This window comes from Felis catus, chromosome B2, assembly GCF_018350175.1.
Source record: "Felis catus isolate Fca126 chromosome B2, F.catus_Fca126_mat1.0, whole genome shotgun sequence".
In the NCBI taxonomy this organism is placed as follows: Eukaryota; Metazoa; Chordata; class Mammalia; order Carnivora; family Felidae; genus Felis; species Felis catus.
In genome coordinates, this window is record NC_058372.1 from 74,338,882 (window position 1) to 74,358,179 (window position 19,298).

At 36.9% G+C, this 19,298-nt stretch overlaps 1 protein-coding gene across 5 annotated transcripts in view; it reads right to left on the minus strand.

The window, feature by feature from the left end:
- Nucleotides 1-19,298, minus strand: part of UBE3D (ubiquitin protein ligase E3D) — a 240,374-nt gene that overhangs the window by 143,115 nt on the left and 77,961 nt on the right. For all 5 annotated transcript variants that reach the window (XM_023254158.2, XM_023254157.2, XM_006931866.5 and 2 more), the window contains exon 9: nt 7,822-7,960. In XM_023254158.2, coding sequence (XP_023109926.1) covers nt 7,822-7,960 — 139 coding nt within the window. The remainder of the gene's footprint in view (nt 1-7,821; nt 7,961-19,298) is intronic.

The window sequence follows — 19,298 nt, forward strand, 5'->3', positions numbered from 1 at the left end:
CCTGAGAAGAGGGATATGTGGCGGGGAACATGCGCGGGGTGAGTGGCTTCTAGCTGGCTCTCTGCCTGGCCGCATCCTCCAAGCTCTCTCTAGAGTAGGGCAGAATGACAGTTGGATGTGAAAGGAGGCAGAGGAAGGGAGAATCCATACTAGAGAACCGTATTAAACTAAGGATACCTACTCATTTTCCCAAACCAAGAACGCCCTGCAGGGCAAAAAGGGATGAAGAAGGCAACATCCTTTTCACACCCAAATTGCTGAAGCCAACGCTCAGAAATCTGTTTAGAGGAGAGACTGAAAATGGAGCAGTAATCACTACTTCTGAGACTGGATTCCCTAAATATAATGAGTAGCACTCAACTCCTGATTATCTCTGCCCACCAAGGACAAAGGAATTAGCCGGAAAAAAACAAAAGGCTGACACTTCTCAGGAGTTGAGTGTGCCAACACTACTCTCTTAATTCTCTGGAATGCATACAAGGATTACCATGAGAGCTGAGCACAAATTCTGGCAAGTGTCTGCCCATCTTGATGCAGGTCTATCTGCCTCCTGTTACATCTGCAGCAACCCTTGGACATCTGCCATGGCTCACAGCCTCCCACCTTATCCATGCTCACCTAATAACAAGACCTTTATACAAAAGTCCCCCAAGGTCCTTTAACAGTCTCCAGGAAGACTGTCTTCATGCCAGAAGATTAAGCAAAGGAAAGAGAATACTGCCAGAATCTCATTCTCCATTCCAATGAGGCCAGTTTTATACTAAAATATATTTGTACTTGTGTATGTATGTGTGCACATGCGTTCTCAAAGCATACATAAAAAACACTAACAAGAATTACTCTACAATGCCAATATTGGTTATTCCTAGTGATTTTAATTTTCCTTATACTTTTCTGTTTTTTATCATGAAAGTGGTAATTTTTATCATGAAAGTGATGATCTTTTAATAATCATTTTGTAAAATGTTACTTTAAAGGGCAGAGATGAACATGGCATGTAATAGACAGATAAGGCCGTCTATGTTGTGTGCTGCCTAAAAGTAGATGAAAAAAAGAAACTTCACTTTCTCTTCTCTGTAGCCCTTTGTTGCTAATCATCTGTAAAGTTCTCAGGCCTTTGCCTAATGATTTCTTAGATCCCCTATAGATTACATACTACTGTACCATAAGCGCTTTTTACCTGAGATGCCAACAAATGGCCAAATGATTAAACCAAATTTTCACATGTTATTTTCCTTTCTTCTTCTCTCATGACAGAGATATTAGCAGGTGGTGGGAAAGTGGCTGGATGGGAGAATTATTTGTAAAATTATTAATTTCTGAACAATTGAGAAGTTGAATATATGGTTTTTATATCATGGAAATGATGAAATTCAACTATCAGTGGATTTCTTAAAAATCAAGTAACATAAATGAGAATTTCCTGCTCTAAACAGTATAGAGGGCCCTTATTCAAGATGCTTCACTTAGTTTACCCTTCCCCAGTGAATACTGTATGATTTCAAATCCTTCTAGAGCTGAGAAAATATCCCTGACCAACCGTAGCTATCATATGGTAATAGATAAGGCCTATAAAGCTTTTCTGTTTCTTCCTCTCTACATATTGTCACTATGTAATTCAACCACACAACATACACATAAAACTCTAATCTGATGAGGCTCAACTTTTTTGCCAGGACCCATAATGCTTGAGAATGTTACACTGCTCCCACATTGGAAGGCTGTGGTTCTCTAAAGGATGATATTAATAATAATAATAATAATAATAATAATAATAAAAAGGATAATGTCTTTGAAAACATTTACAGTAACTAGAACACAGCTATCAACCTGTGGGAAACAAAAAAGCTTTAATCTGGGTGCTCTATGCCCTTAGAAATGCCATCTGCACAGCTGGGAAGGCCTGGAGTAGCTGATGGAGCTGGAGTTAATGAGGTAAGGTATGGGAAAGAACAAAAAAGGTTTCCTCAGCTCAAGGCTCAAGGCAGTGGATCACTCCTTATCTCTCAGCTGAGTATAAGTTTCCAAGGAAGACTCATCTTGAGAATTCTCAGTGGGAGGGAGTCAAGCCAGAAGTTAAGGGAGAGAGATAGTTTAGCCAGATGGCTCAGTCTATTAATGGAGCCCTCCGCCATGTTACTACTTAGTTACTCCATGTCTCTAAACGTGGAAATGGAAGCATATGTAAGTTGGGAAAACAATGCTCAGCTGGGGGCCCTTGGGGCCTCTGGCCTGATTAAGTATACAACAAGAACACCAAAGTCAGATCTGGTTTCTGATACAATGTTTGGATTTTATTCTCATTGCAAGAGGAAGGTCACAGAAGAATTTCATTCTGAGCTTAAAATTCTTCTAAATCCATTCTTCTTCTTGGGGCACAACAACTATCGTATGCGCTTAGCAATCCATCAATGATTCTCAACCAAATCCTGCATTCTGTTTGCTTATAATCACACTATGGATATTAAGATATGCTGGTAACACAGAAGTTAAAATTATAACAAAACCACCAAAAGATATCCCTATTGGCTACACTGTAATTTAAGAAGTTAGAATTTCATATATGTAAATAGCTCTAATTAATAAGATAAACCTTTCCTTTTGGGATTTGGCAGTGATAACAGCTCAAGCAGGAGTGCCATTTGAATCCTTGGAAAACCTAAAATAACATTTTTACAAAAAAAGTAGCAGTGCTCACAGTAACTAACTTGGCCTAGAAGGTAAGAGAATTGGAAATGTAAAGATGGTATCTTAACAAGTGTCATTCTACTATTTTATAGCTCTTGCCAATACAGCACTTTAAAAGATGTGTGTTACAGTGAATTTCCAACTGAAAGAGTAAATCCCAAATATGGGCAAAATTAGCAGCCCTGTTCCTTGCCATTGTAATAAATGATTAAGTAGGTGTTACAAAGATGAAAAAGCAGAGCATCTCTTTCTAATCCTGACAGACATCCTCCCCTTCTTCACTGATCCTTTATCTTGCAGTGAAGACCTGCATGAGGAAGTCGATTCCTGGTATGTTCCTGATAAGAATGCATATTTCCAGGGGTAGCAGCAGGGACTACATCGCTTTAGCAGACATTGTTCGTGAACTTGTGCCAAGTTTCTCTGAACCTTGGAAACTAGGAAAGTGTCTGTGTTCCTGATTAATAATATTCAGCAAACAGACTGAAAGCAGAGGAAGTATAATCACTAGTAGAGAGGGATATTCAGTAACAGAGCTCCTGTGGTTAAGCTGCTATGAGGAGGCACTCACGCCATGAGAGCGAGCATGGCTTTCATGCCCATGTGTCTACCTGAGCCTGAGTTAAGATCCCTGAAGGGATTAAGACCTCCTCTGTTCTCATGGAGAATACAGATTGGGCCTCCTCTCAATTTTCCCATAGCCAGTTTAAATTATTCTTTTACCTTCAGTCTCTTTAAGGCTTGAGTTAAGGCTACTTTGTAATAAAATTATCCCCAATTTCTATCACACATGGATGATTGTTCTCTCTCCCCCAAAGGCTGTAAAACCCTCAAAGTTAGAAGTCATCTCTCTTGATCCCCACTCACCCATCATATAAACATTTCAAACAGTACATGAGAAAGTGAAATAAATAGTAACTGTCTTCTAAACTCGCTTCCCAAAGATAACCACTATTCAGTTTCTTGTATCTCCCTCCATAAATGTTTGTGGGCAAACACAAACTTTTATGTTACTCAATGTTCGACCCAATGAGCAAAACTTAAAAGAAATACTGTAAACTAAGGTGCCTCCATCTATAAATCACACACATTCCACATCCCAGGACGTCAGCAAGTTCTGCATTTAGGTGCAGGCGGACTTACTGGGGCACAAGCCTGGTGAGTTCAGCTCTGTCCCTAACATGGTAGGATTTCCCTGGCCAACTCACTCCATCTTTCTGAATCTCAGTTCCCTCTCCTACAGAAGAAGATGTTCTCAAAGGTCAGTTCAGGGTTGAGGCTGAATCAAGTACTGATTAATAAAACAGGTACACCAAGGCCAAAATATGAATTGGTATTGAAGAAAATCAAACATAACAGATTACAAGGAGAATATGGTTGTGAATTAGAATGGAGCAGTTATTTAAAAAATACTTTTAATTGAGGTTTAATTGACATGTAACATTATATTAGTTTCAGGTGTAATACATGATTTCGTATTTATATACATTGCAAAATGATCATCACAATAAGTCTAGTTAACATCCATCACCATCCCAGTTACAAAAAATTTTTTTTCTTGTGATGAGAACTTTTAAGATCTAATCTGTTAGCATCTTTCAAATATGCAATATAGTATTATTAACTACAGTCACTACACTGTATACTATATCCCCAGGACTTACCTATTTTATACCTGGAACTTTGTACCTTTTGATCACCTCCACCCAGTCTGCCCTCTCTGTACCCATGAGCTTGGTTATCTTTGGTTTGGGTTTTGTCTTTTAGAATCCACATATAAATGAAAACATATGGTATTTGTCTATCTCTATCTCACGTAGCATAATCTCCTCCAGGTCCATCCGTGTTGTCACAAACAATAGAGTTGTATTCTTTTTTAACGGTTGAATTGCATATATACCCCACAACTTCTTTATCCATTCATCCACAGATGGACCCTTAGTTTGCTTCCATATCTTGGCTATTGTAAATAATGCTGCAATGAACATGGGGATGCATATATCTTTTTGAGTTAATGTTTTCATTGTCTTTGGATCAACACCCCGTAGTGGAATTGCTGGATCATATGGTAGTTCTGTTTTTAAATTTTCGGCCAACAGGTTTCCGTTTTCCACAATGGCTACACCAATATACAATTGCACCAACAGTGCATAATGGTTCCCTTTTCTCCACCTCCTTGCCCACACTTGGTTCTTTCTTATATTTTTGATGATAGCCATCCTAACAGGTGTGAGATGATAGCTCATTGTAGTTTCAATTTGCATTTCTCTGAAGACTTTTGAAGTTACTTTATTTTAATTTTAATTTATTTTTATTTTTTTAATATGAAATTTATTGAAGACTTTTGATGCTGAGCATCTTTTCATGTACCTGTTGGCCATCTGTATGACTTCTGTGGAAACATGTCTGTTCAGACTTTTTGTCCATTTCTTAATTAGAGTGGGTTTTTTTTGCTACTGAGTTGTATGAATTATTTATATATTTTGGATATTAACCAGATCTATGATTTGCAAATATTTTCTCCCATTTAGTTAGGTTACCTTTTCATTTTGTTGATGGTCCTTTACAGTGAAGAAGCATTTCACTTTAATGTAGATCTCCTTGTTTATTTTTGCTTTTGGTGTCAGATGAAAAAATCATCACTGGGGTGCCTGGGTGGCTCAGTCAGTTGGGTATCTGACTCCTGATTTCAGATCAGGTCATGATCTCATGGTTGTGAGACTGAGTCCTGTGTCCATGCTGGGTGTTGAACCTGGTTAAGATTCTCTCTATCCCTCTCCCTCTGCCCCTCCTCTGCTCACATTCACTCTCTCTCAAAAAAAAAAAAAAAAAAAAAAAAAAAAGGCAAACCATCCATCATAAAGACCAATGTCAAGGAACTTACTGCCTATGTTTTCTTCTAGGAGTTTTATGGTTTCAGGCCTTACATTCAAGTGTTTAATCCATTTTGAGTTAAGTTTTGAGATGGTCCAGTTTCATTCTTTTGCTGTGGCTGTCCAGTTCTCCCAACATTCACTCAAGAGACTGTCCCCATATTACATTTCATTCATTGAAGAGACTTTCCCATTGTATATTTTTGGCTTCTCTGTCATAAATTAATTGATCATATACACATGGGTTATTGCTGGACTCTCTCTTCTGTTCCACTGATCTATGTGTCTGTTTTGATTACTATAACTTTGTAATATAGTTTAAAATCAGAAGTATAATACTTCTAGTTTTGTTCTTATTTGTCAAGATTACTTTGGCTATTCAGGGTCTTTTGTGGTTCCACATAAATTTAAGAATTCTTTGTCTAGTTCTGTGAAAAATGTCGTTGGAATTTTGACAGGGGTTGTGTTGAATGTGTAGGTTGCACTGGGTGGTATGGATATTTTAACAATATCAATTCTTCCCAATCATGAGCACAAAATATCTGCTCACTTATTTCTTTTTCAATTACTTTCATTAATGTCTTATAGCCTTCAGTGTATAGGTCCTTTACCTTGACTAAATTTATTCCTAGGTATTTTATTCTTTTTGATGCAATTGGAAATGGGATTGTTTTCTTAATTTCTCTGATAGTTTGTTATCAGTATATAGATACACAACAGATTTTTGTATAGTGATTTTGTATCCTGCAACTAATTCTTCCAGTTTTTGGTAGACTCTTTAGGATTTTCTCTATGTGATACATCTTCTGCAAATAGTTTTACTTCTTTCCCTTTCTAATTTGGATCCTTCTTATTTATTTCTCTTGCCTAACTGCTTTGGCTAGGACTTCCAATTCTATGTTGAACATAGTGGGTGGGCGGGGAGGGGACAGTGAGCATCGCTATCTTATTTCTGATCTTATCATTGAGTATAATGTTAGCTGTGTGCTTGTCATATTATGGCCTTTATTATCTTGAGATATGTTCCCTCTATACACACTTTATTGAGAGTTTTTATCATAAATGGATGTTGAATTTTGTCAAATGCTTTTTCTAAATCTATTGAATGATCATATAATTTTTATCCTTCATTTTGTTAATGTGGTGTATTAACAGTGATTTGCAGATGCTGAACCATCCTTGCAACCCTGGAATAAATGCCATCTGGTCATGGTGTATGATCCTTTTAATGTATGTTGAATTTGGTTTGCTAATATTTTGTTGAGGACTTCTGAATCTATGTTCATCAGGATTATTGACCGATAATTTTCTTTTCTAGTGGTATTCTTGTCTGGTTTTAGTATCAGGGGGATGCTGGCCTTGTAAAATGAGTTTGGAAGCATTCCCTTGGAGCAATTTTTGCAAACAATTTCCTGAGGTATACTTCATAGGAAAATCCACATCTTGTTTTACCACAGAGGTATATCAAGCAATATACACTGATCCTGAAGTTATCTTAGGATACAGCCACAATACTTCAGATGTAGAGCCAACCCATGTTTACTCATTTCTCAGCAATGCATGTGGCCGTCTCACAAGCCTCAGAGAGCTTATGAGTATTTTTCCATTGTCAAGAGTCATAGATAAGTTCAATGTTACATTCAGTAGCTACGGGATCATAAACTTAAGCAAATAGTTAACATCTTAACTCTCATTTGCCACCTCATTGACAATTAGCTGCCTACTAGGAAGGAGGTCTTCCTGTTGATCAGACCACATATGCTGTTCTGTCCTGTTTGTCTTACTGTGACCATGTCCTGATAAAAATCCAGAGGAGGGTCAAAGTGATGAGGGAAGAACCTGGCAGAGAGGGAAAAGGTGCCAGAAGTGGGTAGAACACCATCAGCTTAACTTAAACATCTATTTGGCGATTTGGTTGCAAGCTAAGAGTAGCAAAGCTACTCATAATGGTTGAAAATCTTTGTTCTAGGGCAAAGCTAGGAAAAGGAAAATGCATTCACAGTGTCTTTGTCAGATGTTTGCCATTTTTCTCTGAGGCAGGAGAGGTGGAGGTTAAGAGAACAAACTCTGGGGTTAGACAGATATGGGTTCTGCCACTACTGGACAATTACCTAATCAGTTCTGAGCTTAGTGTGCTTATTATTATTATCATCTGGAACTCTGGGTTCTGCGAGCTATCTCCTATGAAACACAAGATCCTCAAAAAACAATTCACAAGTGAAACTGAAAAATCATACCAGGGTAAAGGAGCTGTTCCTACCTGAAAGGAATTCATATAGCGAAGCGATGGAGGTAGCGTGGCGTTGTTCCTGGATAATATCAGCAGCAGCTCTAAGCAGGTTGCAGAGGGCAGGGTTAGAGCGTGGATGCTGATGTCACTTTCCCATGCACTGGAAAGCCTGAAACACATTGATACGTATAATTTCACAATTCCATCTGGTCATAATTATTTCAAAAACCTGATGGAAAGAAGACGACTTTCAAACATGGAAGAAGATGCAATGCACAAAAAAACCAAATAAAATGGCTATAGTAAATATTCACAAAGTAAATGTCCAAGACATTTTTATAGTGTTTTTGATACAAAACAGATGGGTTAGGCAATTTTTTCGAGTCAACATTTCATACTCAAAGAGTACAAATAAGACATGAAATGCAGTCTTATTTGTATGGGACCTATTTGGGGTGGGGAATGGCTAATAGCTAACATATCGAATGCTTCCTATATTCTGTGCCCTCTTCTCCATGTAACTTCTTGTTCAACCCTCCGATACCTACGAAATAGAACTGTTGCTATCCTCCTTCTACAGATGTGCAAATTGTTTCTGAGTTGGATATGCCCTATGAAGTTTCTAGTTAGCTGATTTTCAAACCTTTAAAAAGTGATGTAATACTTTTATCAAAAAATCTTGTAAAAGCTCCATTTACAATATAAATAAAAGCAAAGCTGCTCTGTTGGAGGGGGTAAGGTTGGCAGGAGGCTCCCTTCATCTTCCAAAGTAGCCTATGAAACATCTCTGCTACATCCTGTTGAACCTACTAGAAAATTCTTTCATTCAAGAAATGAGGAAAGTGAAGGCTAGAAAAGTAAAGAGACTTCTCTGGGATGAGATACATGTTTAGAAGATGATACGGCTATGTCTAGAATCCTGATTTCCTGGCTTCCCATATAGTACTTAAAATGGAAAATCAGATAATCATTATGGGAAAACAATGTAATAAGAATAGGATGTGTCTTATGCTGTCAAATCTTTTATTTACTTGAGTATTTCCTGTCTGCGCCCCTATCAACATGTCTCTTAACACTGTCCTAATTTTTTAAAAAGAAATATATATGTGTGTGTGTATATGTATGTATATGTATATACACACACATATATATGTATATGTATATATATATTCTATTTATATAAACTTCTTTCTATAAAGCTACCTTTAACCCAGTCAGTGATGAATTCTAGAATGTCAAAGAGCATCAGTGGTTGAGGGCATAATGGATTTTAACATTTATATGATGAGTCATAGCAGATAGTTTAGCTGTGTCATCAATCAGGTTACCTGTGCTAATACATTTCTGATGTGGGTTGGGAAATTAACTCTCTGAAGCATTTGCCTACTAGTCAGACTGGAATAGGACACTGCCCACTTTCCCTCAAAATAGTCCCTTTTCAGCAAGGCCACATGTGATTGTCTTCTCTGTGTTTTAAAAACACTTCTCCATTATTTTATATTGATTGGTTATGTTATTCTTTCTCCTTTCATTAATTATACAACATTTTCAACATTTCTCTGGCATGGAAACAAAAATCTTGCTGTCTTTGGTAAAAGCCAAATGTAGGACCAGTGCAGTGGCTCTAAACTCATTCTGTCTACCACCTTTCTTATGCCCTCCACAAACCATTTCTGTTCCCTGAACTGCATACACTAACCACACCATGCTCATGCAGTTTTCTGGGCCTGGAAGGCTGCAGGCTACCTGGTGAACTTCTGTTCATCCTGCAAAACCCACTTTAGTATCATTTCCTTAGAGACATCCTCTTGCTTCCTCTACAAGAACTACATGCCTAATACCATTATTTGTATCCTACTACCATACCACTTGTATTCTCATTTGGGCTGTGTCTGCATCTCTGATTCATTCTAGATCAGTCATAAGCAAGAATAACCTGTGGATTCCTCTAACTTTTGTTACCCAGTATGGAAGATTAGATTAGTTGTTTTTCCTCAGACACTCCCAGGTATTAATCTTTTATTGGCTGTAATAAAATACACCTCACTTACATTTTTATGTTCAATAATTTAATTTATTTTCCAAGTGTTATTCTTATAAAAAGAAACCAACTAATGTCATGATGTTGATGTGATTTCTGGTGCAGAGAAAGGAATGCTTAACTTCTGCTCAAAGGTGTCAACATGCTGCTATGTGGCTATGGTGTAGTTGATGAAAAATGGCACTCAAATAGAAATTAAAATACACTAGCACTGCCTTGTCACTGATCAGTGAGTGATCTGGGACACGTACTCCTGGACAAGTCCAGTTTCCTCATGAGATCCTGGAGTTCACACACAACCTATACTATGTATCAAACCACCAAAATTTACACAAAAGGACATTCATCACATTAATGATATCCACAGTTACACAAAAAAAGATACAGTTATAAACGTTAATTATTCATGTCTCTATGTAATTACAAATATTTGCATGGCATGTGAATCCAACATTGGCATTTTTAATCTAATCCTTTAAGTATTCTGTGATTTAACAATTTTTCTCCTTATTAAAGCTCATGAAGGTACAAAGTATTATCTGGATCACATGATAAGTGATGGAAAAGATCAAGCATGATCCTCTCCAACTAAATTGCATTCTCTTTTATACCTAGAAGTACTAGGTATTTCTGAACAAATTCTATCAAAAAAACAAATTGAAAAGCCCAAGGGTAAATGATGGAGCAAATTTTAGCTTTCTTAGAATACCTCATTTCTTAATAATTAGAACCACCTTATTTTTGAAAATTAGATAACACAGCTGGACCTAGGATGGCTCAAATTCCTAAAATTTATCCTTTTGTTTATCCTAAACATTTATCTATTTATGCTTCCTTTTCCCACAGCATATATTCATTAGCCCCAGGATTCACCTTTTTATTGTTAAGATTTATAAATGTTCTCTATAATCTTAACTACATATTAATCACACAAAACAACCATATATGTGGACAAAGACAGAAAGTAACACATGAAAAAATGATTACAGTTGTTTTGGAAAGTTAGAACTATGGGTAACTTTCCCCCAAAACTTCAGCTAATGCTTTTATGTTGTTTTTGGTTTGGTTTGTTTTTGATTTAGGAAGAAAGAAATAAAGAGAGCAGGAAGGAAAGATGGAGAAATGGTCTCGGCATACTTAAAATTCAGTTTATCTTAAAACAATCACTAAACTTGTTATGAAAATTAAAGGCATGTATTAATTAGGCCAAAAGTGATACTTGATACTATCTACCAAAGGCTCAAATATCAGTAGAAAGTTCTGTTAACGATATAAACATTTTAAGAAACACAAGATTATAATAATCCAGAATTTGGATTATTTCCTGCAAAAACACCTGGACTATTAGACCTAAATCAGTAAACTTCCACTATAAAACCAACAAAAAAGATAATTCAAAGAGAACAACAAACTTTGGTGATTTTTAAAGTGGTGAGAGAGGAGAAGCTTTCCTAAGACACCAGAGCTGTCAACTAGGCGACCCGAGTCGAAGAGACCAAAATGCAGGCCGAGGACACACCATCCTTATTTCTCAATCTTTGCCTTGACAAAATTCCCTAGAGAAGCAACGATGGCCTATCTATTTTTAAAGAGGCAATGTAAAGGGCGGGGGGGGGAAGTCACTCTCCATCACTTCTAACAAAAATAGTGAAATTGAGAATGAATCAAACACCAATCGATACCAAGAAAAGAACTTGGGAGAACAGAAAGGTGATACAGTTTACTAAAAATCAGAGGTTGTTTTAATGTAATACATGAAAATGACAAATAGACAGGATTAAACAACTCTACCAAAATTTAAGACATTTCAAATGAGTCCAACATACTGCATAGAGAAGAAAAAAACAAGAGCGTATAAGAGAGCTCAAGAAGAAAATATTTAACTTAAATTTCATTTTTCTCATATTTTAGTAGTTGATTTGGACTCTTCAGTCCTAGAAGGACCTATCAGGAAAGCAAAGAGCCTATTAATGATGTTAAAATATAACACTGTTTATATCTGTGTATTTTTAAAATTCAATTCCAAAGCTACAACAATGACAAGCTCATCAATTCAAACTCTCAAAATACCAAAACAAGCAAAGGACCACAACTTAGTGCTAGAATCATTATAAACATACAGCTACTTAATACATGATCTGGACAGGGAATCAAAATTTTATAAATTCTTATACTGTCAAATACACAAAATTCAGAAACAACTAAATGTACTGTTTATGTATGATAGCAAACCATATTAATTCCAGTATATTTAAATATTTTAAAAGAACTAATTCATAAAAATAGAACCTGAAAAGTTCTACTGCTTATAAATTTCAAAGTAAGGTTCAGTAAGTCATGAGCAGCACTTCTTTGAAATTACAGTATCTTCTTTGAAAACTACAGGAAAAAAATCGAGTTTTTAAAGTCAAAGTGTTCAAACTGTTTTTCAATTCTCTTTAAACTAAAGGGCTCCTGGAGCACCTGAGTGGCTCAGTTAAGTATCCAACTCTTGGTTTCCACTCAGGTCATGATCTCATGGTTCCTGAGATCAAGCCCTGTGCATCAGGGTCTATACGGATAGTGCCTTCTCGGGATTCTTTCTGTCCCTCTCTGTCCTTCCCCTGGGGGCTCTCTCTCTCTCTCTCTCTCTCTCAAAATAAATAAATAAAAACTTTAAAAAAATAAAATTAAAAATATTTCTCAGACCACCCAATTCCCTAAGCCCAATCATGTCCTTCTTTCATATTAATGGAATCATACATTATGTGACCTTTTTTTCTGACTTCTTTTACTTAGCATGTTTTCAAGATACATGGATCTCAGAGAAAGAACTCTTGATTTTAGATTTTTTTAATGTTTATTTATTTTGGAGAGAGAGAGAAAGAGCACGAGCAGGGGAGGGGTGGAGAGAGGGAGACACTGAATCTGAAGCCACCTCCAGGCTCTGAGCTGTCACCACAGAGCCCAAAGTGGGGCTCGAACATGCATAGCGAGATCATGACCTGAGCCGAAATCAGATGCTTAACCGACTGAGCCACCCAGGTGCTCCTAGACCTCTTGCTTTTAAAGTCTGATTTCTAATTTACCACTTTTTATAAAATATTAAAAGCAGTTCCATCTTAAACTATGTATCATAATATTTATGTTAGCATATTAATAAACATAACCATTTATGAAAAGTTTTCAAAGAGTTTTTGAAGAGGTCTCCTGGCTCACATTTTTACCCCATTCCATTACCAGAGAATGTCAATTGAAAGTGAGGCTGAGAAATGCACTTCCAATCCTTTAATTACTTTACTGAGTAACTGGAAGTCAACATATGAGGGTTGGGATGTAATAAATTAGGTCCACTCTAATAACATTCTCATAAGTAAACCTCACACTGGCAACCACTAGGTTCCCTGTCCCATCAGGGGGCCAACTCAGCCAACACATTAATCAACACTGCCCAGTCTGTCCCACAGTTTAAGTCCTTTGCCAATGTGGATGGAAAAGTGTTTGTGACGCATAAAGTACAAAGCAAAAATGTAAGACTTCTTTCATTATTTCCTAGGCCTAATAAAACATAGAGGTTTTCTTCATTTTTCAATTCAAAAGGATTGGCAGTGACTGTGTTGACATGTATGGTGAAACCATGTTTGGTCTCAACAGAAATGAGAGAGATGGTCTACTGGAGCTCTATCAGCCCGTGGCTTCAGAAAGGGATGTATCCTGGTGGTCTGCACCATATCCAACCCTACTCTCCCCTGCTTTTATGGACACTGTCATCTTCAGTGTCCCTGGCTTCTGTCTACACCTCTTCCTAAGTCCACTCTCAGATGGTCTTCTCCTGGAAATCCATACACTGCACAGAAGGGCAATTGGCAATGGTGTAACAGTTCAGATGAATTAGGCCTGGCCAATCTTGGTATCTTAGCAATTACGATAAGCTAAACTGCATAACCCGAAGTCACAATTGGCTCTGTCTGATCCATTAAAAGACAAATCCCGATGACTAAAATTGTGTCCCTCCATGAGGAGAGATGAGAACTCAATGCCAAGATCACTAACCTGCTACTCATGTTCTCTATGCAAGCGTCCTAGATTTGAGAAAATGTCCTCATGTTTAAGACTTCAGACCTTTTGTGAAATCACACGTCAACATAACTCTGGTAGAGTGAGAGCATAACTGGCCACACCCATTTGAGGGAAGGTAAGAAAATCAATTTCCAAGTAATCTTGCATAGAGAAAATTCATTTCTATCAACTTAAATTCAATTTCCCTGTAACAGTCTGATTCTTCCATACCTTAATAATATAAACAAAAAACTCTACCAGGTCAGGCCAGAAAGTCTCCTAAATTTAATGTCTATTATTTATCCACTAGCCCTAAAAAGATAGGATTTCAGAAACTGGTAAGTATGCTCCAAAGTTTTATTCAAAAGTTTTGTGAGTTAAGATGTATTCCCTAGAAGTGTCTTAAGTTAAAGAGGGAAATATTTGACTAATTTTTCCAAGGCAGAATCAAATATTATTAAATGGAAGGTTTTGGAACCTAAGAGGAATTTCATTGAAACCTCCAAAGGCCATGATTTTTTTTAAGTATTAAATACATAATATTCTCTTTCCTTGCCATCACACACTTGAAATGAGCTCTCTCTGGTAGCTGGCTTCGCTATGGCTTTTCAATGTTTGAAACCAAGGTATAAAAAAACTTCACACTTCAAATGTGTCTAATCCTCCCTATACAGTGTATGTGTGTATAAATGGAGTAGGAAGGAGAAGGAGGGGAAGTGTTAAATATGAGATACTCAAGAAATTAGTATTCTACAAAAATGTTGAAGTTGTTCTCAGAAACTGGTTAAAGGTAGTTAAGCACCCAAATTTACCAGTGCTAGAAGAGCTAGAAAAGCTAACCTGTCCCATTTTTTTCAACAGCAATACATCATAGTGTGAATATAAAAAATATTTTCATCTTCTGAACCAATTCATAATAATGAGAAATTATTTATGAATGCTAAAGTGAGGAAAGCTTGTATTTTTTAGCCTAGAAAATAGGAAAAAGCAAAGCAGTGTTTCTTAACTAAAAAAAAAAAGCTTATTTAATGTTTAATTTTATTTATTTTAAATGTTTATTTATTTATTTTGAAAGAGAGAGAATAAGCAGGGGAGGAGCAGAGACAGAGGGAGAGAGATGATGTGGAGCAGGATCTGTGCTGATAGCAGAGTCTGATGTGGGGCCGAACTCACCAATAGAGAGATCATGACCTGAGCTGAAGTCAGTCACCCAACCGACTGAGCCCCCCAGGTGCCCCAATTTTTGTTTTAAAATAACAAAATACTTGGGGCGCCTGGGGTGCTCAGTCAGTTAAGCGTCTGACTTCGGCTCAGGACATGATCTTGCGGTTCATGTGTTCAAGCCCTGCATTGGGCTCTGTGCTGACAGCTCAGAACCTGGAGCCTGCTTCAGATTCTGTCTCTCTCTCTCTCTCTCTGCCCCTCCCCAGTCATGCTCTCTCCCTCCCTGTCTCTCAAACATACACAAACATTAAAAAAGTAAAAAAACAAAAAACAAAATACTTCATTTATAACCAAAACATTTTTATTTAGTTGTTAATATAAACATTCAAAACATATACATTTGCTTTAGTTAGAAAAATAAACACATATATTTTTCAGTGAAAGCAGCAAAATTATACCTTCCATAGTTGAGTTCATCTCTTATAACCCCTAAGAATTACCTTCAATTCTGCTTTCTGATTTACTTACAACATTGAGTTTTAGAAACTAGCAACAGTAAGTCACTGCTTCAAAGTATGACACCCCTCCCCCCAATCAAGACTTTAATTGTAGATCTATACTGACATGGAAAGATAGTCACACAATTTTGATAAGTTTTTTTTAATGTTTATTTATTTTTGAGAGAGAGAGAGAGAGAGAGAGAGAGAGAGAGAGAGAAACAGTGCGAGTGGGGGAGGAGCAGAGACAGAGAGGGAAACACAGAATCGGAAGCAGGCTCCAGGTTCCGAGCTGTCAGCACAGAGCCTGATGCAGGGCTTGAACCCAAGAATCGTGAGATCATGACCTAAGCTGAAGCTGGATGCTTAACTGACTGGGCCACCCAGGTGCCCTGATAAGATTTTTTTAGAAAAATAAAATAAACCCTGATGTTTATAGCAGCATTATCAACAATAGCCAAATTATGGAAAGAGCCCAAATGTCCAGTGATTGAGGAAAGGTTAAAGAAGATGTGAGATATATATATACAATGGAATATTACTCAGCCATAAAAAAGAATGAATTCTTGCCATTTGCAACAATGTGGATGGAGCTAGAGACTATTATGCTAAGCAAAATAAATCCATTAGAGAAAGACAAATACCATATGATTTCACCATATGAAGAATTTAAGAAACAAATGAACCTAAGACACAGAGGCAAACCATAAAACAGACTTGTAACTAAGAGTACACACGGAGGGTTGCTGGAGGGAAAGTGGTGGGGGGCAGGCTAAATGGGTGATGGGGATTAAGTAGGGCACTTGCTGTGATGAGCACTGTGTACTGTATGTAAGCAACTAATCACTAAAGTCTACACCTGAAACTATCATTACACTGTATGGTAACTGGAATTTAAATAAAAATTTGAAACTAAAAACAAAAAAGCAAAATAAAAAACACATACAGCTAAAACTAATTTATGTAAAATTAAATTTCCTATCTGTATCTTTATGTAGATGTACATGAGATGTATGCAAGGAAGAATGCCAAAATGTTAACAGCAGTTTTCTGTGAAGACTGAGAGTATAAGGGTTCTGCTTGCTCTCTTTCACTATATTTTCCTATATTGTTTTAAATGTGAATATGACTACATTTGTGATTATATAAAAAGCAAAGCTATTTTCATTTTGAAAATAGAGAAAATGAAATCTATTTCGGAATGTTTAAAATATGTATTTATATCAAATAAAATTCGTCTTTCAAGCAAGAAATAATCAAATCACCTCAACAAGTATTTTAAATGTTTCATTTACCTGAAACTAACCTAATGGGGAGTCTTTTCCATGAAAAAAGGTGCTTGAGACGGTACATTTGGAATTCAAGATTTTTATCATTGTGAGCATCACTCACAGTTCTTCTAGATATTAAAAATGCATTGTCTACAAGTTGACAAATTTGGTGGTTACTATGAACAGGATTCTTAGACCACAAAGAATAGGAAATAAGCAATACAAGCGACTGACTACTTGAAGTGAGTTGAACAGGCATATTATCTGTTATTAAGAGACTAAATAAAGAGATTTTAATAGCACTAGGGAGTTTTCTTTGTTGTTGTTGTTGTTGTTTTGTTGTTTTTAATGCTAGGAAAAAAGTTAGCATCCAAAGACTATGAGGCATAATTATTTCAGATAATTTCCATGAACCTGGAACAAGGTAAAAGACCACATTATTTGCCTTACCACTTTGCCAAAACAAACCGGGGAATATGACATCTTTGGAGAGTCCTGTCCAACCTAGCATTCAACCTAGCATCTATTCATATTTTTGTTATGTCCAATAAAATCATAATAATAGCCAATCTGCCTGGTGCTATGATCCCATTAGGTCTTGCAACCTCAGCAGAGCCAGCTTAAGTCTAGTAATCAGACCAAACAGCTGTTTTAACAGTTGGGTTTCTCCAAAATTAAGATATTCTATTCCTGACTGTGCCTAGCAACTCAACTGTTGAAACAGCTGCTCCAGCTGAAGAGGTAAAACCAAGTGTACATACAGTCTTCTTCCATTTGCAATGGCTATGAGATTCTTTCAGAATAGAAATTCCTAAACTTAAGTTCGTGTTGACATTTCCTATCTGTTTAAAGTTTTATACTTGTATTGCCTCTATCTCTGACCTTCAGCCAATATTTCTGCCATCATCATCTCTCTTGGTGTTTTCCCTTTGTCTCCTTCATACTCTAAACCATAATTACCAGCTGGTGGTTCTGTACTTCCCTCCTTAGAAATCTCATCTGTGTGCTTTACACTCTTACTCTTCTATTGTCTCAGAAGAAGTATTTTTACTTCCTATGAAACAGAGATGGTAACTGAGGAGTCCCTAGACTACACTAAGTGATATATTATTTCCAATGCCTTAATTAACTGTTGAAGTAAGGACCATTAAAAAAAAATTTTAAGTGCTCTCTGGCTAAATTTTTGGTCAGTTTATAAATGTCTTCAAAATTCTGGACTTGTCACCACGATCTCATTTAGATATGTCTGTTCAATTGTTTAATACTCTCTAGCAGAGAAACCTTTTCACCAATAATTTATATTATCAATAATGCAATAATGAGTATATACTTTGTCCATCTCTCTACTCAACCTTTCTATCCAGGCATTCATCCATTTTTCCACCACCTTCTTATCTTAAAATTTCTGCCAGCTGGCCTGGACATACCCAGACTAAATGGACTCTGATAAACAAAGTCTGCAAAAGATCTTGACCCTGATTTTGTAACATGTGCTCGCTGTCCCCTCATAATGTCCTCACTCCTTTAAATTATACTGCATTACAGATAATTTAAAATCCTGGCTCCCAGGGTCTAAGAACAGACTTACTGCAGGACCCGGACTCATCAAACCAGAACAAACCTACAAAGACGCTGAACACGTTTCAAGATTACAAATTTTTTTCCTGCAGCAGCTCCAGCTCTTCCGCTAGGGTACGTACAGAGTGATTCTGGCACATTAATCTTAGAAACAACCTCTCCTCCATGCCCCACTTCTCAGCGGGGGAGGGTGGAAGTCAAAGATACACTACAGCAAGTGCAGATACCATAAATGAAAAGGTGCTCACAGACCTTGTGCCAGGCAACACTGTCCTGGGGCAACTCGACTCCAAGGGAGACACTGGAGTGCTCTGAGAAACAGGGCTTCTGGGATGGAAGTCATTTTGATATGTCATGTCAAACCCTAAATTACCAGCACAGTAAAGCTAATTTTTTTTAATTAAAGGAGACTTTGAAATACTGGCTCTGCTCTCGCTATCCCATTACCATAAAGCCAGTGCCACACTAGACCCAAAGTTTCCTAACTTTGTTTTTGAGTCAGTCTGCACAACAGTATCCATTCTTCCAGCTTACAGTATTGTTAAGATCAGTTTTGCTTTACAGGGCTAAACATAGAAAAGTTTTCATTTTTAATAAGAGCTTAGATAAATAACCTTAAATCCCAAAGGACCTCGTTAAAGCAGCCTCATAAAAGTTTTACACTTGCATATGAGTTTGAAAAAAGAAAATGTCTACCTAGCAGTTTGAGCTCCTGCTGACTTCTCTAGCCTTGGGGAAGTTATTGTTGAAATTCATATGTCTTGCTATTTCTGATGATTTAAAGCAGTCTATTATGATAAATCACCATGAAGTACACCAAATGAAAGACACTGTTCAAACAAAAATCTCAATTTTAAATACACAAAATACACACAATGCACTCATCCGTATGTTTAAATAGCATTAAGGTTCTTATAC